We start from the raw sequence: 24,855 nt of genomic DNA, 5'->3' as shown, positions 1-24,855 counted from the left end.
TTTCACTCTCCCTTTGTCAGTACGTCCAACCGACCTCACAACCGCAGACCACATGTAACCACGCCAGTCCATGACTTCCACATCCGGCATCTTCACCTGTGGGATCGTCTGAGACCAGCCACCCAGACAGCTGATGAAGCTGTGGGTTTGCAGAACCAAAGAATTTCTACACAAACTGTCAGAAACTGTCTCAGGGAAGCTCATCTGCGTGCTCATCATCCTCACCAGGGTCTTAACCTGACTGCAGTTTGGCGTCGTAACTGACTTCAGTGGGCAAATGCTCACCTTTGATGGCCACTGGCACGCTGGTATCTGTGACCAACAGATGCATATCTGTATTCCCAGTCATGTGAAATCTATAGATTAGGTCCAAATTAATTTATTTCAATTGACTGATTTCCTTATATGAACTGTAAAACTCAGTAACATTTTTGAAATTGTTACATGTTGCATTTGATATTTTTTGTTGTGTGTGTGTGTCAGAGTATAAATGCAGCCACTCTGTTTTATTTAGAGATTGAGCATGATTAATGCAAAAGTAATGTCCCCTAACCCCCTGTCAGTAGGGTGCAAACTGTGATTAATGAAATGCCAAAGGTAATATGGAGCTAAGGAAAGCAATGCAGTATGTGCAAATGTTTTCTTATATAAACAGTCTCTATGCAATTTGTGATATGTGTGTATATAGCTTGTCCTGAAAAACAAAGTAGTTCGCACATGACTGAATTGTAACTAGTGGTCTATGCAAGATTAACATAATACAAGAGAAAATTATTACTTTTCCATAATTTGGTCTCCATAAAATATACAATCAAATCGTTGTGCAAATTCCTGAACCTCACATTATGTGGAATTATATTAAAAAAAAATACATTTTATGTCCTCTTACGTTCTCATGATGGTCACATCAAGGAGTGTGGAGAAAGCGCCGATAACATCTCGCGAGTTTTGGATATGGGATTTGACTTTGCAGTGGGTGGAGACAGGATAGCAAGTAGAATCGAAGTCGCCTTTTTGACAGCTAACATAAAAAATACTGGTTAACTTAAACTTGATGAATGAATGCATTGGTATTTCGTACTGTTGCACCTACATCGAGGCATATCGTTACGGAGGTTCATTCTATCACGTCAATCCTGTGGAACGTTTCTGCGGAGAGTATGCTCTGGAGCTAGTAATGCTGCTTTAGCTGAAACGTTTCAGCTGCAGTGAAGAAAATACCTTTTCAGTTTTATCGAAACTCCCCGGTAAGAATAATAGACGTTTATTATCGGTGCATGTCATGTTTTCAATGTGATGTTTGAAAACTTAGTTTAAAGACAAAGTTTCGAATTCAAAAGCACCTTGGCCATTGGCAAATTGTCTTGACGCTACTGTATCAATGTATTCTGCTCATGGCATGACACATTATTTTAACGCAAGAATGTAACGTTAGCAGTTTGCCTGGACAAATTACGCTATGGCTTCAAATATGAACAGGACCTGTTTCTAAGTAGCCCATGGAGTCTTCATGAATATCAGTCAAGCTTATTTCTACAAAGGCTATACGTGTTTAATCACAACTATGGTAATCTGAACCCTGACATTGTTATCAATCGCGATTCTTCTTGAACAGTTTTGTCTAGGCCTAAACAAGACTGAAGTGAACACGTTTGTCCTGTCGTTATGAGGGTTCTGTGTTCAACTCAGCTCTGGATGACTTAAAGGGTAACTGCTAACACAGTTTGGTCAGGTAATATTTTCTGGTCTGGGATTGAATGTTTTTCCTTCAAATCATTAATCCTGGAGAGATTTAGCTACACCAGGGTACTCACAAACGCAAGTAATTAACCTTTACATTTTCAAGAATTTCCTAAATCGCATACAGACAAATCCATGTTGACTGAGGATGACGTTTATGAAAATCCCACCAACTAAAGTTGAAAACCAGCATTATCTTGAGGTTTTCATATTTCGTTTTTGAATCTACCTTTTTTTCCCTTCATTTTTACAAGATTTTATTTGATGTCTTAAACAATACAGCACATACCAACGACTACATCCTACAAACATCACCCCTGTCCAGACCTACTTGAATCCCCCGTTTGATTACACATTAAGTTAATAGTTTCACAAATAGGCCAAAGCCAACACTATGAATGATTCATTTTTTAAAGTAGGCTATCATGACTTCTTCTGCAATATGGACCTCTCTCACCTGTTGCTCTTGGTCTCAGATGAGTGGGTACTGCTATAGCCTACATATCATGAAAACAGCCAACCTGTCCTACATATGAATGCCTAATTTTCATTGCCTCGGTACTTCTGTTAGGAAGGTAATCTATAGTGAATGGGAGCTCAGCCGGCAGCCTGTAGTTGAGGTAGATGAAGTGGAAGTCTGGGGGAGTTGATGAGAGAAGTGTGTGTGTGTGTATCTGAATATTAGGAAGGTAGCCTATTTTGCTATCACCAAATTTGTTGGTGTGTTATTGACAATACCGCTTCTGCTTTTTAGGAAGATCTGTGTAATGCACACTTCCTTTTAGGCCTATATATGAGAACTATTCTATTTTTCTATCTCATAGTATTGCATTTATTTTCTGGCCTTTTAGGAGTCTGTCATTTGGCTGAATTATAATGCGCTATGCTGCAATGTTTCCAGGGGATGTTCTGTCCTCGCTTCTGTCTGACATTTCTCCTGAACCTGCGGAATGGATGCATCAGCCCGCATTTCTCATGGGCCCCCTGGGGCAACAATAACTGGAAACAAACCAAGTACTCTCAACTTTAAGGAAAATAATCTAGGTTATTTCAGGGGTTTATAAGTGATTTAAAAAAATATATAATTCAAGGGGTGCATTTTAAATGATTGGAAACCTTAGACTACGGTGGCTTTAACTGCATCTGAGTTTTTGTGACAGTGGCAGGCTGTGTGTCCCCAGCAGAGAGAAAGAGAGGGAGAGTATGGTACAGCTGCTATTGTTGTGTATTGGGCTGTAGCTCTAGCTAACATGAGCGCTAGGGGGCTTGATCCAACCTGACATGCCACAATTGGGCCAGGAATAAAAATGACAAACGGGGACGCCTCAAACGAGCCTTGAGGACACAGGCAATAAAGCAGCTGAGAAGAGCGGCCTATTAAGTGGTTCTTTGTGAGAGCGGAGTGGTGAGCAAGTTGTCCTTCAAAAGGATGAGGATGCAGAGCAGGGAGGGAATCTCCAAGGTGATCCTGAAGGGACAAGCCAGCGACAGGCAGTGAGTAGAAATGCCAGAGTAAGATACTAACAGCCCTGTTTGCCTATCGTGGAGCGGGAGCCTTATTAAAATGCATTAGAATCTCCAGGCTGCTCCTCTCTATGCTGCTTTTCCCATCCCCATCATCAGGGTGCTTATCATCTCCAAGGCAAACGGCAATACAAAACACTAGGGAGCCGTGCAAGGCCTGTCAGCCAAGTCCTGATAGAGAGACCTGCTCAGCCTCAGCTCAGTCGCTACTGCTGTGATGTCATCAGAGAGAGGCTTAACAACATTCTCCTTGGTTACTGCTGCTCACCCTTTTGTAACCAAACCCATATAGGAGCAGTTTGGAAACACTACTGTCTCCTGCTCCCATCACTACAAATGTCAGAGGTTTGATCATGTATAGATGAAAGAGATTAGTGACTATGTAAAAAGGATATGGTCATTTCCATCTAAAAGAACCCATGAGCAGCAACATGTGAAGTTCATAGGAGTATGTCAAATCTTTTTTTAATTAATTAAGGGATATATCCAATTTTTAAACATTTTCCATCATAAAATGTAGGAGTAAGCAAAGATGGAAAAGGGGTATTTTTTTGGAAAACATCTACCAGAAATAGTCTAAACCCACATATCTTTAAGATATTTTCTAATTTCTCTCCCTCATTAGGAGGGGAGGATAATGAAAGTTCAGAAGTAACAAATAAAGGTAGATCTATTAATTAGTCAGTGTTTATTTTTTATTTTACTGATATCAATTTTGTTTATGAATTATTGTGATTTATAACTTGATTGGTAACGGAATAAAAAAAATCGCTAACGGAATTTCTGCAGTTGAATTGCCCACAATGGGGAAATCATAATAATCACAAACCATAGTTGGGTTCAGAAGTTTGGACAGCAAAGTACCTTACAGAAAAGTATAGCACAGGGCAGTACTGTACAGTAGAGTTCAGTAAAGAATACTGAACTATACTCTAGTTGAGCACACTAGAGTTAGGTACACTATAGTACTGTACTTACTGTACTCTACTTGACTACTGTACTTTGCTGTACTCGAATGCTCTCTGCTGTGCTGTACTCTACTGAGCTCTACTGGGGAATTGCCCAGATGCTGAATTGTCTTTACTATTTCAAAGACCTTTTCAGCTTCCGTGAAACAAGGGCTATTTTTCAATTGTCTTTTCTTGATTCCTCACGTCCTCTCTCTTTGCCTCCTTGACATGCATTGGAGGAGAAGATTAGTCAAAGGAACCTAGGATCTTCTGTACATTTTGAGGAGGCAAAGAGAGAGGATCTGAGGAATCAGGACAATTGAGAAAGAGGCTTGGGATTACTAGGTCACCCAGGGACATCTATAAAGACAGAACTACTCCAGGCTTTGTGCTTTTTGTCTTCTCAGAGAGACAAAAGGAGAAAGCTGTTTTTACTGTAAAAGCATAGAGCGAAGTCAGGTGAAACCTCAGGCTAGAAATGTGTTGTCCAGTCTGGCTGGTTTAACAGTTTTTCTACGCGCAGCATATTTACTTACTGTATCGCCTGCCTGCTGCCTTCTAAGGGAATATTTACTTTTCTTAATGCCCGTTTCATTATTTATAAGCAGCATTCAGTATAACAAAGATTTTGGGACTATTAGGGGAAAGCAGATGTGGGTGAGTTGGTTGACTGAGAAGCGTGGTGGGTGGAAGCTCTAGGGAGACTGGCTGAATACTGATGAAGTGGAGCTGGAGCGGTAACATTACGCCAGACAGAAATATAATTTAAATGTGAAGCATTCCCAGTTGTAGCCCGAGTTCATGCATGCATATGATTATGATGGGAACTATGGTGACCTTTTTCCAATTGGATAATTTTACTCTTAATGTAACATTTACTTCCTCACACAGAAAATGTCAAGCAAAAAGCGCTCTGTTTACTCTTCATTCAGAGTGTGTTATTCCCTGTAGCAACAGAAGTTAAGCTATGTAAGGACATCAGTTTTCAAACAACACAGGCTGTCAATGTCTATTTAGGCCTAATCATTTGTTTAGTAGACGTGTAGTTCTATACAATACACATTATATATATTTTTTTATTATGATTTAGTCCAGGGTTTTCAAACTTTCCTTGCCGAGAGACCCCCAGCCAGGCAAACCAGGGACCCTCATCATATGTTAGGAAAAAATCGAATCACGTCTTATCAGGTAAATGGCAAGTAGAAGAAATCAACATTTAAAGTGAAGCGATTTGGTAGACAGTTGTTTTGACATCCCCACAGTTCATTGGGAGAGGAAATGTAAACTAACAGTCTATTAGCAAGAAAGGTATCTTGGAGGCATAGAGAATATTGCTGTTATAAACCACATTTTCTGCAATTCTACACATTTCCATTGAGCTCAGAACATTGAGGTTTTGAAGCTAATTTTCTGAAATTCTACACAGTTTTTCATGGAGCTGAGACAATTTTGCAGTTTTAAAGCGAATTTCCTGCATTTCTATGCATTTTGCAATGGCTAGTGCTGTGTTCCTCTGCAAAAAATCAATGGGCATGTGCCCAGAATGCCCAGTTTCTCCTCTCCTTGACTGTATAGCTTTTTTTGTTAGTTCTCAAAGATGGTATTATAAAAAATAAAGTGTGTATGTATGTATGTATGTATGCATGTATGTATGCATGTATCTATATAAAAAAAGTGTGTGTGTGTGTGTGTGTGTGTGTGTGTGTGTGTGTGTGTGTGTGTGTGTGTATGTATGTATGTATGTAAAAAAAAAAAAAGTGTATGTATGCATGTATGCATGCATACACTTGAAGTCGGAAGTTTACATACACTTAGGTTGGAGTCATTAAAACTCGTTTTTCAACCACTCCACAAATGTCTTGTTATCAAACTATACTTTTGGCAAGTCGGTCAGAAATGTACATACACTAAGTTGACTGTGCCTTTAAACAGCTTGGAAAATTCTAGAAAATGATGTCATGGCTTTAGAAGCTTCTGATAGGCTAATTTAATTTGAGTCAATTGGAGGTGTACCTGTGGATGTATTTCAAGGCCTACCTTCAAACTCAGTGCCTCTTTGCTTGACATCATGGGAAAATCAAAAGAAATCAGCCAAGACCTCAGAAAAAACATTGTAGACGTCCACAAGTCTGGTTCATCCTTGGGAGCAATTTCCAAACGCCTGAAGGTACCACGTTCATCTGTACAAACAATAGTACGCAAGTATAAACACCATGGGACCACGCAGCCGTCATACCGCTCAGGAAGGAGACGCGTTCCATCTCCTAGAGATGAACGTACTTTGGTACGAAAAGTGCAAATCAATCCCAGAACAACAGCAAAGGACCTTGTGAAGATGCGGGGGAAATATCCACAGTAAAACGAGTCCTATATTGACATAACCTGAAAGGCCGCTCAGCAAGGAAGAAGCCACTGCTCCAAGACCGCAAAAATAAGCCAGACTACGGTTTGCAACTGCACATGGGGACAAAGATCATACTTTTTGGAGAAATGTCCTCTGGTCTGGTGAAACAAAAATAGAACTGTTTGGCCATAATATCCATCGTTATGTTTGGAGGAAAAGGGGGAGGCTTGCAAGCCGAAGAACACCATCCCAACCGTGAAGCACGGAGGTGGCAGCATCATGTTGTGGGGGTGCTTTGCTGCAGGAGGGACTGGTGCACTTCACAAAATAGATGGCTTCATGAGGAAGGAAAATGATGTGGATATATTGAAGCAACATCTCAAGACACCAGTCAGGAAGTTAAAGCTTGGTCGCAAATGGGTCTTCTAAATGGACAATGACCCCAAGCATACTTCCAAAGTTGTTGCAAAATGGCTTAAGGACAACAAAGTCAGGGTATTGGAGTGGCCATCACGACGCCCTGACCTCCCTGCTGCTGAAAAACATCCCCACAGCATGATGCTGCCACCGCCATGCTTCACCGTAGGGATGGTGCCAGGTTTCCTCCAGATGTGTTGCTTTGCATTCAGGCCAAAGAGTTCAATCTTGGTTTCATCAGACCAGAGAATCTTTTTTCTCATGGTCTGAGAGTCTTTAGGTGCCTTTTGGCAAACTCTAAGCGAGCTGTCGTGTCTTTTACTGAGGAGTGGCTTCTGTCTGGCCACTCTACCATAAAGGTCTGATTGGTGGAGTGCTACAGAGCTGGTTGTCCTTCTGGAAGGTTCTCCCATCTCCACAGAGGAACTCTGGAGCTCTGTCAGTGACCATCGGGTTCTTGGTGACCTCCCTGATCAATGCCCTTCTCCCTTGATTGCTCGGCCAGCTCTAGGAAGAGTCTTGGTGGTTCCAAACGTCTTCCATTTAAGAATGAGGGCACTGTGTTCTTGGGGACCTTCAATGCTGCAAACGTTGTTTGGTACCCTTCCCCAGATCTGTGCCTCGATACAATCCTGTCTCGGAGCTCTCTTGGTTTTTGCTTTTACTTGCACTGTCAACTGTGGGACCTTATATAGACTTTCGAAATCCTGTCAAATCAATTGAATTTACCACAGGTTGACTCAAATCAAGTTGTAGAAACATCTCAAGGATGATCAATAGAAACAGGATGCACCTGAGCTCAATTTCGAGTCTCATAGAAAAGGGTCTGAATACTTATGTAAATAAGGTATTTCAGTGGGTTTTTTTTTATATACATTTGCAAACATTTGCTTTGTCATTATAGGGTATTGTGTGTAGATTGATGAGGAAAAACATTAATACATTTTAGAATAAGGCTGTAACGTAGCAAAATGTGGAAAAAGTCAATGGGTCTGAATACTTTCCGAAAGCACAAATGGTAACCACGGTGCAGGGTTTCGATTAACTGGTAAAAGCTGGCTTTTGGCCAATACAAAATAATAAAAGTAATAGAAAAGCGATAATTAAAATTGGTGCCGGCCAATTATCTGGGAGAAGGGGGGGGGGGGGAATCCCATTGCGAAGTAATGTTTTTTTTAGCTTATTCATTGATGGAAATATCAGTTGATGGAAATATACTGAACAAGAGTATAAACGCAACATGCAACAATTTGAAAGATTTTACTGAGATTCTACAGTTCATATAAGAAAATCAGTCAATTGAAATAAATTCATTAGGCCCTGCAGCCATGTAATAAAGCCCTTTTGTAGGAAAAACTAATTCTGATTGGCTGGGCCTGGCTGCCAAGTGTGTGGGCCTATGCCCTCCCATGCCTACCCACAGGGGAGCCAGGCCCAGACAATCAGAATTAGTTTTTCCCCACAAAAGGGCTTTATTACAGAAAGAAATACTCCCCAGCACAAATGATCTTGCAAGTGAAGAAGCCAGATGTGGAGGTCCTGGGCTGGCATGGTTACGTGGTCTGCAGTTGTGAGGACATACTGCTAAATTCTCTAAAATGGAGTTGGAGGCAGCTTTTGATAGAGAAATTAACATTCAATTATCTGGCAACAGCTCTGGTGGACATTCCTGCAGTCAGCATGTCAATTGCACGCTCCCTCAACTTGAGACATCTGGGGTATTGTGTCATGTGACAACTACACATTTTAAAGTGGTGTTTTATTGTTCCCAGCACAAGGTGCACATGTGTAATCATGCTGTTTAATCAGATTCTTAATATGCCACACCTGTCAGGTGGAGGGATTATCTTGGCAAAGGAGAAATTCTCACTTACAGGGATGTAAACAAATGTGTGCGCAAACTTTGAGAGAAATAAGCTTTTTGTGCGTATGGAAGACTTTGGGGATTTTTTAATTTCAGGTCATGAAATATGGGACCAACACTGTACATGTTGCATTTACATTTTTGTTCGGTGTACATTTGACTGGTCATGCATATCGGTCTGTTATTTTGCATAATTTAGTGGAATTAAATTGCCGTGTTTACAGTATATTCATTATGTACAGTTAGGGTTAGGGAGTTTACATACACCTTAGCCAAATACATTTAAACTCGGTTTTTCACAATTCCTGACATTTAATGCTAGTAAAAATTCCCTGTCTTAGGTCAGTTAGGATCACCACTTTTTATTTTAAGAATGTGAAATGTCAGAATAATAGTAGAGAGAATTATTTATTTCAGCTTTACTTCTTTCATCACATTCCCAGTGGTTTAGAAGTTTACATAAACTCAATTAGTATTTGGTAGCATTGCCTTTAAACTGTTTGACTGTGCCAAACGTTTCGGGTAGCCTTCCACAAGCTTCCCACAATAAGTTGGGTGAATTTTGGCCCATTCCTCCTGACAGAGCTTGTGTAACTGAGTCAGGTTTGTAGGCCTCCTTGCTCACACGTGCTTTTTCAGTTCTTCCCACAAATGTTCTATAGGATTGAGGTCAGAGCTTTGTGATGGCCACTCCAATACCTTGACTTTGTTGTCCTTAAGCCATTTTGCCACAACTTTGGAAGTATGCTTCGGGTCATTGTCTATTTGGAAGACCCATTTGCGACCAAGCTTTAACCTGTTGGGGCTCGGGGGCAGTATTGAGACATTTTGAAAAAAATATGTGCCCATTTTTAACTGCCTCCTACACCAACTCAGAAGCTAGGATATGCATATTATTAACACATTCGAATAGAAAACACTCTGAATTTTCTAAAACAGTTTGAATGGTGTCTGTAAGTATAACAAAACTCATATTGCAGGCAAAAACCTGTGAAAAATAGATCCCAAAAAAATGTGCATTTTGTGACTGTACTATTTAGTGTCATTGTTTTATAGATACCATAGTGAGAAAGGATTCATTTCGCAACACCTACGGCTTCCACTAGATGTCAACGATCTTTATAAAGTTGTTTGAAGCGTCTATGATAAACAGAGAGCAAATTAGAATCCAAGGAAGTTGACATGTCATCACTTCATTTTTTTGCGCCTGCGCATAAATCTGAGAAGCGTGAGTTTGTCATCATTGTTTATCTAGACATAGGATAGGTTGTGTGAAAATATTACTGATGTTTAACGTTAAAAATGGACCAAAAGATTAATGCTAAACAACATTTGACATGTTTGAACGAACGTAAATAGATTATTTACTAGGTTTTTTTAGCTTTTCGGTGTGATTTTACACTCCCCCCACCACGTTTTGTGGGAGCATAATGAACGCTAAGTACTTGGTGTTATTTGGACATAAATTATGAACTTTGTCAAAAGAAACCACATTTGTTCCGGACCTGGGATGCCTTCCGGACCTGGGATGCCTGCCTTCTGATGGAGATAATCAAAGGTAAGGGGATATTTACAATGTTATTATCGATTTTAGATGATGCTAACTGTATAGCATAGCTTATTGTTCTTAGCATAGCACCCCGTTTATTGCAAAATGTGATTTCCCAGTAAAGTTATTTTGAGATCTGGCCATTCGCTAGCAATTACGAGATGATAATATATTATTCTTTGAATGACAATATTATAATTTACCAATGTTTTCGAATAGTAATTTTGTTATGTTCACCGGAAGCATTTCAGAGAAGAAAAAATCTGAATTTCACGCTACTGTAAAATGCTGTTTTTGGATATAAATATGAACTTGATGGAACAAAAAATGCATGTATTGTATAACATAATGTCCTAGGAGTGTCATCTGATGGAGATTGACAAAGGTTAGTACATAATTCTAGCTGGTTTCTGCTTTTGGTGACGCCTGACCTTGAATTGAAAATGGATGTTTGTACTTTTGTGGCTATGTACTGTCCTAACATAATCTAACTTTATGCTTTTGCCGTAAAGCCTCTTTGAAAATCGAACAATGTGGTTAGATTAAGGAGATGTTTATCTTTTAAATTGTGTAAAATAGTTGATTGTTTGAGAAATTGAAATTATTAGATTTTTGATGTTTTGAATTTCCAGCCTTGTTAGCAATCCCGACTCGGGGTTCATTGCTAACCTGTAGCCCCAAAGATAGCTTCATGAGGCTATCTATTTTGTGAAGTGCACCAGTCCCCTCCTGCAGCAAAGCACCCCCACAACATGATGCTGCCACCCCTGTGCTTCACGGTTGGGATGGTGTTCTTCGGCTTGCAAACCTCCCCCTTTTTCCTCCAAACATAATGATGGTCATTATGGCCAAACAGTTCTATTTTTGTTTCATCAGACCAGAGGACATTTCTCCAAAAAGTATGATCTTTGTCCCCATGTGCAGTTGCAAACCGTAGTCTGGCTTTTTTATGGCGGTTTTGGAGCAGTGGCTTCTTCCTTGCTGAGCGGCCTTTCAGGTTATGTCGATATAGGACTCGTTTTACTGTGGATATAGATACTTTTGTACCCGTTTCCTCCAGCATCTTCACAAGGTCCTTTGATGTTGTTCTGGGATTGATTTGCACTTTTTGTACCGAAGTACGCTCATCTCTAGGAGACAGAACGCGTCTCCTTCCTGAGCGGTATGACGGCTGCTTGGTCCCATGGTGTTTATACTTGCATACTATTGTTTGTACAGATAAACGTGGTACCTTCAGGCGTTTGGAAATTGCTCCCAAGGATGAACCAGACTTGTGGAGGTCTACAATTATCTTTCTGAGGTATTGGCTGATTCCTTTTGATTTTCCCATGATGTCAAGCAAAGAGGCACTGAGTTTGAAGGTAGGCCTTGAAATACATCCACAGGTATACCTCCAATTGACTCAAATGATGTCAATTAGCCTATCAGAAGCTTCTAAAGCCATGACATCATTTTCTGGAAATTTCCAAGCTGTTTAAAGGCACAGTCAACTTAGTGTATGTGAACTTCTGACCCACTGGAATTGTGATACAGCGAATGATCAGTGCAATAATCTGTCTGTAAACAATTGTTGGAAAAATTACTTGTCATGCACAAAGTAGATGTCCTAACCGACTTGCCAAAACTACAGTTTGTTAACAAGAAATTTGTGGAGTGGTTGAAAAACGAGTTTTAATGACACCAATCTAAGTTTATGTAAACTTCCGACTTCAACTGTATCTTATTTATCACACTCGTACAGCATACATATACAGAGCCTTTGAGCGGAAAATCTGTCAGACAGCGTGGAAGCTGCTGCTACAGCATCTCAAACAGCAAATGCATAGTCAACGGAAGGCGGGCTTCATCAGCGTGTCACACACTTTGCAATGAGCTGAAGACTGCATTTTGAAAACCTATATACAGTTGAAGTCGGAAGTTTACATACACTTAGGTTGGAGTCATTAAAACTCGTTGGAGTCATTCTGTACGCTTTCTTGAATTTGTTCTGGATTTGGGGACTGTGAAAAGACCCCTGGTGGCATGTCTGGTGGGATAAGTGTGTGTCAGAGCTGTGTGTAAGTTGACTATGCAACCATTTGGGGATTTTCAACACAATGTTTCTTATAAAAATAAGTGATGCAGTCAGTCTCATCTCTCCTAGCCAAGAGAGACTGGCATGCTTCATATTTATTTCAGCTCTGAACAGTTCTTCTAACATCTTCAAAGTGCGCAACAGAATTAGGTAAGAAGCACTGCACATCGCTGCATCCTCGACTTGCATGTTCTCTTAATATGAATTACCATAATCTAAATGTAATCTGTCATTCTCAGCATTATGGGTGTACACCCTGATTTTAAATGCAGCCGGTCAAAATGTCAGGTGCCATATTCTCCTAACGGAAACCCTGCCATGGTGGTATTCTGTTGCAGCTAGTAATATTTAATAAAATACTTTTTCACACAAAATCCCCCAAAAGACCCTCCCACCATTAACAAAACATATTTTGCTGACCCCAGTTTGAAAACCCCTGATTTAGTCAGATTAGATAGATTAGATATAGCCTACTTTGTCTGTTTTTCACAAAAAACACTTTACATAGAAAATGTATTTAGCTACATATAATGGACTTGAAGGCTGTCTCTTAGTAGTGTGTGTACCGCAATATTATCTGGAGCACCAAAATGTAGGCTAATTGAAGTCATTGTGCCTGAATGGTTATGAGAGTGAACGGTTTTGCAACAAATCTTATCTAGAATCTCTTTCTTGTTCTGTGTTCCTAGTAACAGGATGGCTAAGCTTTTTTTTTAACTTGTCCTGTCATTTCTGTGTGCTGGTTACGGTGCCAGAGTCTTTTCTTAGAAAGTCCAGATTTATTGTCAAACTGTGCGAGACTTTCCATTACGCTATGTAATCATTTAATAATCCACTTCTTAAATTGAGACAGTGTTCTGTTTTTCCATAGTGCTAGCCTGTCCCAATACATCCTACCATTCTTTTCTATACATCTGTATAATTCCGAATTGGAATAAACTATTACACAACAGGATATTTAATATGGAAAGCATCATGGGGTGCCTCTTTAGGGAGAACACTGGGGAGCGGAGCAGTGGAGTTTGGATCCACATTTTCGCTCACAAAAACTTTCGATCTCAAGCCGAAACCTCAGTGGCTCAGTGCAGTGTTAGCTGAAGATGGTGCCATGGAATTGCCTGCTAATTTATCACAGAGGCAGGCTGACCTTTGGAAAAACCTTCCGTACTTGGCACAGTGGAATTGCAGTGGGCCCTGCACGCATCCCTGTGGGCCGCCTGTGTGCATTGAGGAGGATTAATGCTCACCACTGGCACCATTTCCCTTGTCCTCATGGATTGGAGGGTGCTGCTTTAAAAAATGCATTGACCACTATTAGCCCATTTGTCATCCTTCATGAATGTGAATGAGTAAAATGAAGTGGTATTGTCTGAATAGCATACCAACTTAAACGCATGTAGGAAATGGTTAAATGGGTAGGCTAAAAGGGAAAGCCGAGGGGTTTGTGCTATCTGCCTATACAGGTACATTTAAAATCTTAGAAGGAATTTCTGGACCTAAATCCCATGTAGGGGGCTTGGTCAAACTTCAGAGGAACCCTGTAGGTAATTTATTTTTCAAATGGCACCCTATTTCCTTTGTAGTGCACTACTTCTGATCAGGTCACATCAAAAGTAGTGCACTGTAAAGGGAATATGGTGCCATTTGGGACAACTGTGTCCTCCTGATGACATCCAGGTCATGAAGCCTATAGGCCCAGCTGTCAAGGTCACCAGCAGTATCTAATTATGGGCTTTAGCCCCCTGTCAGTACAATATGGGTCAGTGGGCAGAGGTGAGTTAACCAAACCTGTCTCCTCTGCCAGTGCCCTTGGCGAATGGCGATCCAAGTCAAATATTTGGGGGAGAGGAGAAAAAAGGAGGCCCCAAAAGAACGATGGGCGTCTCTGTTTATCTTCACATGTAGAGCAGTTCACATATGAGTATTATGAGTACCAGTACATCTGCATTGCTATTATGTTGTATCCCTTATCTCCGTCTATAAATACAATAAGACTTTTCCCACCTGCTCTTTTGGTTAACTAAATCTCAAATCGTAATGAAAACAAGTGAAAAAGCTCTTGGGTAACTGATCTTTTTCCTATAACTTAGCTACAACTGCAGGGTATTACCACAAAGACTCAGGCTACAATATGTCAGTGGTAGTAGTAGGCTATGTATTTGGATGTCAAAATAGCCTGAGGACTTTTTTTTTGCCTGCCTCTATTGCAGCATATGAGAGCAGATATGGAAAGAGAGAATGAGAGCAGAAGAGAGAGAGTGAAAGAGAGCGCAGGGAGGGAGAGATGGAGCCATTATGTCTTTGTTCAGTCCGGCTTCATCCTCCAGGGCCCTTTGCTTGGCTGGCTGTTAGAGGAGAGAGAGTCCGGGGCTTTAGGAGAGTGTAAGGCTGGCTGTGTCCTATGGGCCCTGGTCAAAAGTATTGCACCAAATAGGAAATAGGGTGCCATTTGGGACTGAGACCGAGTCAGGCCAGAGATACTGGAGTTCTTTATGAGCTCAGTCTGGAGAGGAGAGAGAGACAGGAAGACCGTGGGGGAATGGCTACTCTCTGGGGATGCTAGTACCAAAGGAGGATTCTCCAGGAGTTTTTAGGATAGAGTGATTTTACCAAGGAAAAATTTAAGAAATCAGAGGTGCATGTGTGTCTGTGCAAATGTGTGTTAGAAGTGGCAATGCCCGTTCATTATGTTTCCATGATTTTTGCTGTAAGAATCTTGTGCTCCATGTCTGCTGCTCAAAGCATTAGAGACATTGAGGTAGGGTTAAACTGGAATTATTTTACTCAACATTGGATTGAAGGATAGATAGGCTTGGCTGCAAAATAGGCTTGGGTGGTATTCAGATTGTCCTACCTTCAAACCGACCTTGTGCAATCCTGGGATATTCGGAAATACCGGCACCGCACACAAGGGGCGCTATTTTCAACCCCCACTGAGCCTCTGTCATACCAAGGTTAGCAATGCTAACAAGTACATGGAAAATTCCATAGCGATTGCTAGTTAAATGCAAATGAGTGCATGCAAACATTTTATACAGTCTCTGATAAACTGTTTGCAGGACAGATATCACAGCTCATAAAGTTTATAAAAGTAACAAAAAATGCTACTCACGGTTTGCTGCACGCACAAAACTTATATTAGACAGCAAGGTAGGGCTGGGCGATATGGCCTAAAAACCATATCTAGATTCTTTTTCAAGTTTATGGGCGATTCTTGATTTTTGAAACTTTTTCTCTGAATAAGCTTTGTTGCACAATTAAAGGTCAATACACTGGATTTCAAACAGGAATAATCTAATGAATTCAGGGATTTCTTTATTATACCTAGGCTAAATATAAGCCTTTGACCCACTAATAATTTAATTATTTTATCAAAATAGTTTAACCTGCTTTTTGCAATAATCACTGATCTGGCTTTCAAAGCTTCATATGAAAATGCCCTTTTTGTTACAAATTTAACCAGAATCATATTTTATACTCATTGCACATTTATAAAACATAGACTAGATGGCTAGCACTTAAGTCTGTGGCTAAAATGCTGCTAGCGGTACGTGCTACTCCAGTGCCGCGCCTGACAAACTGAGCATTCTTTAATTTCCCACAATCATGTTCATTGATACTTCCATTTTAGTAGATAGCTAGGTACTAAATCAGCAAACCAAATGCACAACTTCAGAGCATTTAGCTCTGCAAAACGCAGCATCATATGATGCAAAATTCATCATACGGGCCAGATTTCTTTATTTTGAAAGTTACATATCTTGAAAACTTGGGACTTTATCAACTTGGGACTATATCAACAATGGACTAATTGAAACCAATACCAAAATATAGTTTTTGGGTGGAGTTTTCCTTTAGTAGTTATAAGATATCTAGCTGGCAAACATTTAGTTGTGAATTCCATACTTTAACTAGATCTCCTGGCGTGTGCTGCACAACAATGTGACTCACAAAGCTCCGATCTCTTGTTGTTGTGTGCTTGTAAACAAACGTAACTGGGGACTACCGGTAGGCCTAAAATTCACAATGAAAAATAATCTGACAGGTGAAATGAAGAACGTGATCTACTATATTTCCTAACATACTGCACAAGTTGACTGCAGGTATTTACTTAAAAAGTATTTGGTATTGGAAAAACCATCCCGTGGCTATTACCAAATACTCTGGAATACGGCATATACAGTATACCGACCAAGCCTACTGCAGACAGTCTGGCTCCAGGGAGAGGAAGGGAGTGTATTTAGTGTCTGCAGCCCAAAGTTGAAGGTTAGGGAGATAGTCCGTAGATTCTGATGAATATTATAGATGCCAATGACTACGCTAACTCTCTTGACTCTTCTTTTTGAGTATTGCTAAGCTATCATGGTGATATAAAGCATATTTTAAATGAATTCTTTGTCTCAAACCTGTATGTTATTTACTCAACTTTTTTATACTAGAATAATTATATTATTTTAATCTCAGCCGCTATTATGGAAAGTGATATTTATATTATTCCAGGCAGAGGCTAGCCTATAGAAACATTTGTTCTTGTAGCAGTCAACCTTTAGATGAGTATTTACCCACAGTCTGGAAGCAGCTGCTTGGGATCTAAATTAGTGGCTGCATCCCAAATGGCACTGTATTCCCAAGATAGGGCTGCAGTAAAAAGTAGTGCATTATGAGTCCTGGAGTGATCAAAAGTAGTGCACTATATAGGGAATAGCATTTGGGACGCAAATAGTCTGTCTCACCACGAGTCACTTGTTCTCTCAATATGCAGATTAGTGTAGTTTTAAGAGGAACTTTTCTTTTCCCCTTTCTCTCCTCACAATGTCATTCATCAAGACATAACCAGGAGGGGAATGTGATTTGAGGTTCTAGAAATGTCTGTGCTTATCCACCAAGGTAAACAAAGGATACCTCCCAAATGGCATGCTTTTCCCTAGCCTATACAGTGCACTACTTTTGATCAGAGCCATATGGGTCCTGGTCAAAAGTAGTGCACTTAAAAGGAATACTATGAGATTTTGGCAATGAGGCCCTTTATCTACTTCCCCAGAGTCCGATGAACTTGTGGATACCATTTGTATGTCTCTGCGTCCAGTATGAAGGAAGTTAGACGAAGCCACTGTTAACTAGAGTTGTTAGCTATTCCCATTGACTTCTAGTCATTGCCTTAATGGTAGTTAGCAATTGAGCTAAAGCTAGTGAGAAACTACCTTCCAACTGCACGCAGAGACATGAAAATGGTATCCACGAGTTCATTTGACTCTAGGGAAGTAGGTAAAGGGCTTCATTGCCAAAATCCCGGAGTATCCCTTTATTTGGGACGCAAATAAAGGGTTCTCCAAGGGAAGGGACTTTGAGCCATGCTTTGATCCCTAAATTTGAAATTGTTCTACCGGTATGTAGACCTTCATCAATAGCACTGTAAATAATAGGCTTACGCATTGTTTGATATTATTTCTATGATTACTAAGTCTGAAATATAGTATGTTCAGTTGGAAACATGATATCAGTAATATGCTAAAAAGAATCTCTCTCCCCCCACCCCCTCTCTCTCGCTCTCTCTCTCTCTCTCTCTCCTCTCCAGGTGTATCGGCGCCTGGCTAGCGGGAGGCGGAGCATGCGTGTGAGATCAGAGATCAGATTGGACGTGGAGCTGTGATGCGTGCGGCGAGCTGCAGGATGAACGTGGCGGCCATTCTGAATGGCCTGCTGGTGTCGGTGGTGGCAGCACTGCTCTGGAAGTATGTGAGGCTGAGTGAGCACACTGCAGTACTGGAGGAGGAGCTGCAGCTGACCCGCCAGTCCCAGGAGTTGTCCCAGGCCCGGATAGACTACCACGCCGCTCTGCTGGCCCTCCAGGAGCATGGCACCCGCATGGTCTGCACCGGCAAGATGCACACTGATCGCATCTGTCGCTTCGACTACCTGTGCTACTGCACCGAGGCCGAAGAGTTTGTCTTCTTCCACAGCAACTCCTCCTTCATGTTGCCCAACCTGGGGCCCCGGCGCTTCCAGCCGGCCCTGCTGGACCTGTCCTCTGTGGAGGATCACAACACCCAGTACTTCAACTTCCTGGAGCTGCCCGCAGCTGCCCTCAAGTTCATGCCCAAGCCTGTGTTCGTCCCTGACGTCACCCTCATCCTCAACCGGTTCAATCCGGATAACCTGATGCACGTGTTCCACGATGACCTGCTGCCCATCTTCTACACCATGCGGCAGTACTCGGACCTGGACGATGAGGCCCGCTTGGTCTTCATGGAGGGCTGGGGTGAGGGAGCACACTTTGACCTCTACCGCCTGCTCAGCAGCAAGCAGCCACTTCTCAAAGAGCAGCTGAGGAACTTTGGCAAACTTATGTGCTTCACTAAGTCCTACGTGGGCTTGTCCAAGATGACCACATGGTACCAATACGGCTTTGTCCAGCCACAGGGCCCCAAAGCCAACATCCTGGTCTCTGGGAACGAGATCCGGCAGTTTGCCTCATCGCTGATGGAGAAGCTCAATATCACCACGCGAGGAGGAGAGGAGAGCGCGGCGGAGGAAAAGGACGAGTACTTCGTAGTGTTCAGTCGCTCCATCAACAGACTCATCCTGAACGAAGCGGAGCTGATCCTGGCGTTAGTGCAGGAGTTCCAGATGAGAGCTGTGACGGTGTCTCTGGAGGAGCAGAACTTCCCCAGAATCGTCAAGGTCATCAGCGGGGCCTCCATATTGGTCAGCATGCACGGGGCACAGCTGGTCTCCTCTCTCTTCCTCCCCCGGGGGGCCGTCGTAGTGGAGCTCTTCCCCTATGCGGTCAACCCAGAGCAGTACACCCCTTACAAAACCCTGACCTCTCTACCAGGCATGGACCTGCAGTATGTGGCCTGGAGGAACATGGTGGAGGAGAACTCTGTGGCCTACCCAGAGAGGCCCTGGGAGCAGGGAGGTATAGCCCACCTGGATAAGGAAGAGCAGGATCACATCCTGGCCAGTAAGGAAGTACCCAGACACCTGTGCTGCCGCAACCCTGAGTGGCTCTATCGTATTTACCAGGACACCATAGTGGACATCCCTTCTTTACTAGAGGCTATCAGAGCGATCGTGAAAACCAGGCCCAACCTGAAGAAGGCCAAGCCTGCCAGCACGGTCCACCCGGGCCGGGTCAGAGAGCCCCAGTGCCAGACGTCGGTCCAGGCCACCAACGAGGCCAAGCTGACTGTATCCTGGCAAATCCCCTGGAACCTAAAGTATCTGAAGGTGAGAGAAGTGAAGTACGAAGTGTGGATCCAGGAGCAAGGAGAGAACACGTACATGCCTTATATTCTCCCCCACCAGAACTATACCTTCTCTGAAAACATCAAACCCTTTACGACGTACCTGGTGTGGGTGCGCTGCATCTTTAATAAAAACCTCCTGGGGCCCTTTGCCGATGTACTCATGTGCAGGACATAATTTGTGTTGATATATACAGTTTCAAGTTTGACTGCTTGTTCCAGATGATCAGATATTGGGACTGTGGATTATTGAAGGTGATGCTAGAAAGGTTCTGTATAATTTCAGCCAGTAGTTTTGAAAGTAGCGCTCCCGAGCCAAAATGGGTCCCAGAAAATTGTGCACAGTTGTATACGATGTCATCCATTTCGTACGATATGTTACGTCCTGCACAAAAAATGTATGTTTCCTACAATTCGTGTGATATGTTACGAATTTGTAAGTGCTTAAGATCCCGTTCAATCTCTTTAATATGAAAATCTGTGATTGAGGATAGTTGATATGATATAATCTGTATCTAGGATGAGAGACTGTGCTGTTTGAGACAACCATGTCCTCACACAGAGAGTGAAATGCAATGGAAATTCAATGGCATTTAGCATGGGACGCAGGAACACGAGTCACTATTTAAGGATGCATTGTCTGTACCTTAGGCAGAAAGTACTATACAACGTGTCTTTTTGAGATATAGGAATTTCTTTAATATACTTATTTATGAGCAAAAACATTTTTGATTAGGCTTAAACACTGAACCTATCTATATCTGTACTTATTTGAGTATGTAATGTAGGTTTTCAGCAAAGCCCAGATTTGATTGGTTTGTGATTTGTTATACTGTTATCTGATAAATCACAACTTTGTGGCTTAGCCTACCCTCCTGCACAAAGTTGTAGCTTTGTCATGTTGCCTTTCTAATTGGCAATTTACGTAATTGTTTGCAGAACGTTGCCAAAACCTTAAAGGGATACTGTAAGATTCTGGCAATTTTCTACTTACCCAGAGTCAGATGACCTCGTGGGTACCCTATTTATGCCTCTGCGTGCAGTATGAAGGCTGTTAGGATTGGCTCGCGAAACTACTTCTAACTAGCATTAGCACAATGACTGGAAGTCTATGGGTATCTGCTAGCTGAGTATCTGCTTCAGGCCTAGCCAATTCCAGTCCTCGGGGGCCTAATTGGTGTGACACTTTTCCCCCATCCCTAGCAAACACACCTGATTTAAACAAATTACATGTTTAACTGAAGCTCATGATTAGTTGATTATTGGAGTCAGGTGTGTTAGCTGGGGCAAAAGTGTGACACCAATCAGGCCCCAGAGGACTGGACTTGCCCAGGCCTGCTAGCTGCAGATACCCATACACTTCCAGTCATTTCGCTAACGCCAGTTAGCATGTATGCTAGCGCTAATTAGCGACTTTCTTCAAACCGCAATCAGAAACATAAAAAGAGTGTCCATGAGTCCATCTGACCCTGGGGAAGTAGATAAAGGGCCTCATTGCCAAAATCCCGAAGTATCCCTTTTAAGAGAAACCAAAGTGAATTTGAAAATGTGGTTACCAGTCTACAGTACCAATAAGTATGTGTTATTAGTTGTAATTGAATTATCTTGTGCTTCATTGAGGCTTTAATATTTGCCAGTTACCTTTTTGAACTATTGTGGCCCATGGATAATAAATTATTCCTCTTCTAGATTATTTGAGATATTAATTCAAGGCAGATAAAAACTTTCAGAGTGTGTCCAGGAAAATATGTTGGCAGTTTTCTAAAGATGCTGACTAAAGCATGCATGCATTCCTTAAAATTTAGCAGTATTTTAAGAACAGAGTTCCTCTAAATGAAAATAAAGAGAATCTATTATCATGTATTTATGTGAAAGGTTCTGTTGCTATGCGGTGCAGTTGCTAGATATGCGAGGGTTAGTTCTATTTATTTCAGAAAAACTGGAGCTTCTTTAATCAGTTTCTTTGTCATTGCCCTGTGTGTCAAAAGATAAATACAAAAAGGTTAATGTTACTTCAGTGTCCCCATTACAGCAATTCTGAGTTCAATTGTCCTATTTTTTTTATTTTTATTCAGTCCACACAATTGCAGAAAATGATCAGAATTCCTTACTTACTATTAATGGGTACCATTTCTGATTGTGATCATAGAAATTTAGCGCAGGTTATATGCATGCATAAACTTGTGAAATAATTAGCCTGTGATGCTTTGGTAATGGCTACTATGCCCTGAATCAAACTGGAGGAATAGCCCATTCTATGGCTCATCAGTGCTGCTAACCATGCGTGATTCAGTGGTTGTATCCAAAATGGCACCCTCTTCCCTTTATAGTGTACTACTTTTGACCAAGAGCTATAAAGGTCACCAAAGCCTAAAAGTTGTGCTCTATAGGGAATAGGGTGCCATTTTGGGACTCAGCCCAAGTCTACATGATGGTGTGCAATGCTGCCTGTTACATTTCATTGCCTTGTGGTGTGCAAAACTAAAGTAATGACTAGCTTCCCAGTATGTGCCAAGCCCCCAGAGTAAGAGTGCTGATGTAGGATCAGCTGCAGCCCTCCTGTCCTACTAAGCATATATACATTGCCTTCAGAAAGTATTAACACCCTTTGACTTTTTCAAAATTTTGTTGTTACAAAGTGGGATTAAAATCGTTGGAAAAAACCGTACAATTAAATCCATCTACAAATAATCTAATGTCAAAGTGGAAGAAAAATGACACTAATACAGTATATCTTTATTACATAAGTATTCAACCCACTTAGTCAATACATGTATTTCTGGGCAAGTCTCTAACAGCTTTTCACACCTGAATTGTGCAACATTTGCCCCTTATTCTTTTCAAAGTTCTTCAAGCTCTGTCAAATTGTTTGTTGATCATTGTTTTCGGGTCTTGCCATAGATTTTCAAGCAGATTTAAGTCAAAACTTTAACTCTGCCACTCAGGAACATTCACTGTCTTCTTGGTAAACAACTCCAGTGTAGATTTGGCCTTGTGTTTTAGGTTTTTGTCCTGCTGAAATGTGAATTCATCTCCCAGTATCTAGTGGAAAGCAGACTGAACCAGGTTTTACTCTAGGATTTTGCCTGTGCTTAGCTCCATTCCATTTCTATTTTATCCTGAAAACGTCCCCAGTCTTTAGCGATTACAAGTGTGCCCATAATATTATGCAGCAACTTCTATGCCTGAAAAAGTGAGAGTGGTACTCAGTAATGTGTTATATTTGTTTGCCACACCAATACAACACTTTGTATTTAGGACAAAAAGTGAATTGCTTTGCCACATTTTTTTCAGTATTACTTTACTGCCTTGTTGCAAACATAATGCATGTTTTGGAATATTTTAATTATGTACAGGCTTCCTTCTTTTCACCCTGTCAATTAGGTTAGTAATGTGGAGTAACTACAATGTTGTTGATCCATCCTCAGTTTTCACCTCTCACAGCTGCTCAAAGGGATATTCAATGTCTGTTTATTTTATATATATATATTTTTTACTTATTTAGGCTTGCCATAACAAAGGGGTTGAATACTTATTGACTCAAGACATTTCAGCTTTTCATTTTTAATTATACTGAACAAAAATATAAATGCAACAATGAACAATTTAACTGACTTACAGTTCTAAGGAAATGACTCAATTTAAATTCATTAGGCCCTAATCTGTAGATTTCACATGACTGGCCAGGGGCGCAGCCATGGGTGGGCCTGGGACAGCATAGACCCACCCACTTGGGAGCCAGGCCCACCCACTGGGGAGCCAGGCTCAGCCAATCAGAATGAGTTTTTCCCCACAAAAGGGCTTTATTACAGACAGAAATACTCCTCAGTTTTATCAGCTTTCCGGGTGGCTGGTCTCAGACAATCCCGCAGGTGAAGAAGCCGGATGTGGAGATCCTGGGCTGGCATGGTTACATATGGTCTGGTCTAAAACTGTTGGAGGTGGCTTATGGTAGAGAAATTAACATTCAATTCTCTGGCAACAGCTCTGGTGGACATTCCTGCAGTCAGAATGCTAATTGCATGCTTCCTCAACTTGAAACAAGCTTTTTGTGCGTATGGAACAGCTCTGGGATCTTATTTCAGCTCATGAAACATGGGACCAACACCTTACATGTTGCATTTATGTTTTTGTTCAGTATAATTTAGAATGTTTTGGGAAATCATCATTACACTTTGACATTATGGTGTATTGTGTGTAGGCCAGTGAAAAAAAAATCTAAATTGGATCCATTTTAAATTCAGGCTGTAACGCAACAAAATGTGGAAAAAGTCAAGGGGTGTGAATACTTTCTGAAGGCACTGTATTGTGATCGAAAAGGTTAAACTGTACTAAATCAGCACTCCTACTCTGAGCGCTTGACATGCGGCCCCAGATCTCTCTGTCCCGAGGTTGAGTTTTCAGCAGAGGGCACAGGTTTGAAACTAGTTTGACGGTTTTTGAGGCAACTGAGAGTGGTGACAGGAATCTTTGAATCAATAGCATTGGATTGGGTTTCTCTCTTCCCCTAAAACAGCACTAGTGACACACAGATCACCAGTGCCAATTCATAGACTTTGCAATGCGTTGCATTGTTGATTATTGGTGTAATAATTTAATGGACATTAATGGTGTCATAATAAAGGGATTTAAATGCAGTGCTGGCTGGCTAGTATGTGAATATCCTACAAATTGTGCTGTACCCATTGAGGTATTCTACTGATGAACTAAATTTCACATTAACTGGAATTTGTCCCTTTTTGACTGAGATGTTTCGGTTTGAAAGTCAACTTGAAATGTTTAAAAAAAAGATGTTCTCAAATGCAGTTCTGTCAGTGTTTGTATTCAAGAGATTATTTTGAACTGTTGTAGTTCAATGTGATGTTGTATTTTCTGTGTTTTGTTATGCTTGTTAGGTTGTGTATACCACCTCCAGTAAATAAATTATATTTGCTAAGACTGAAGTGTGTCAGGAACTAGTGTATATGTATTATGTTTACTATAATGATAAAAAAAAGTAAGAGCATTGAGTAATTGTGAGTTATTGAATAAAGCAACATTGTTTTATATACAGTACCAGTAAACAGTTTGGAGACACCTACTCATTCCAGGGTTCTTTTTTTAAACTATTTTCTACATTGTAGAATATTAGTGAAGACATCAAAAC

General features: G+C 41.1%; 1 protein-coding gene across 1 annotated transcript; it reads left to right on the top strand.

Annotated features, from left to right (window-relative positions):
- The first annotated feature begins 953 nt into the window (after nucleotides 1-953).
- Nucleotides 954-24,647, top strand: LOC106579937 (protein O-linked-mannose beta-1,4-N-acetylglucosaminyltransferase 2). Its single transcript, XM_014160377.2, has 2 exons — nucleotides 954-1,247; nucleotides 18,038-24,647. Exon 2 carries the CDS (start codon nucleotides 18,112-18,114, stop codon nucleotides 19,885-19,887), a length of 1,776 nt encoding a protein of 591 aa, XP_014015852.1. The 5' UTR covers nucleotides 954-1,247; nucleotides 18,038-18,111; the 3' UTR covers nucleotides 19,888-24,647.
- Nucleotides 24,648-24,855: the final 208 nt, after the last annotated feature.

This window comes from Salmo salar, chromosome ssa02 (genome assembly GCF_905237065.1).
Source record: "Salmo salar chromosome ssa02, Ssal_v3.1, whole genome shotgun sequence".
NCBI classification, from domain to species: Eukaryota; Metazoa; Chordata; class Actinopteri; order Salmoniformes; family Salmonidae; genus Salmo; species Salmo salar.
The sequence above is the reverse complement of the archived record's forward strand: the minus strand, read 5'-3'. Positions and strand labels throughout refer to the sequence as shown.

What these genes read in the sequence shown, in the direction of transcription:
- LOC106579937 (XM_014160377.2), top strand. Translation starts at nt 18,112, where the DNA reads ATGCGTGCGGCGAGCTGCAGGATGAACGTGGCGGCCATTCTGAATGGC.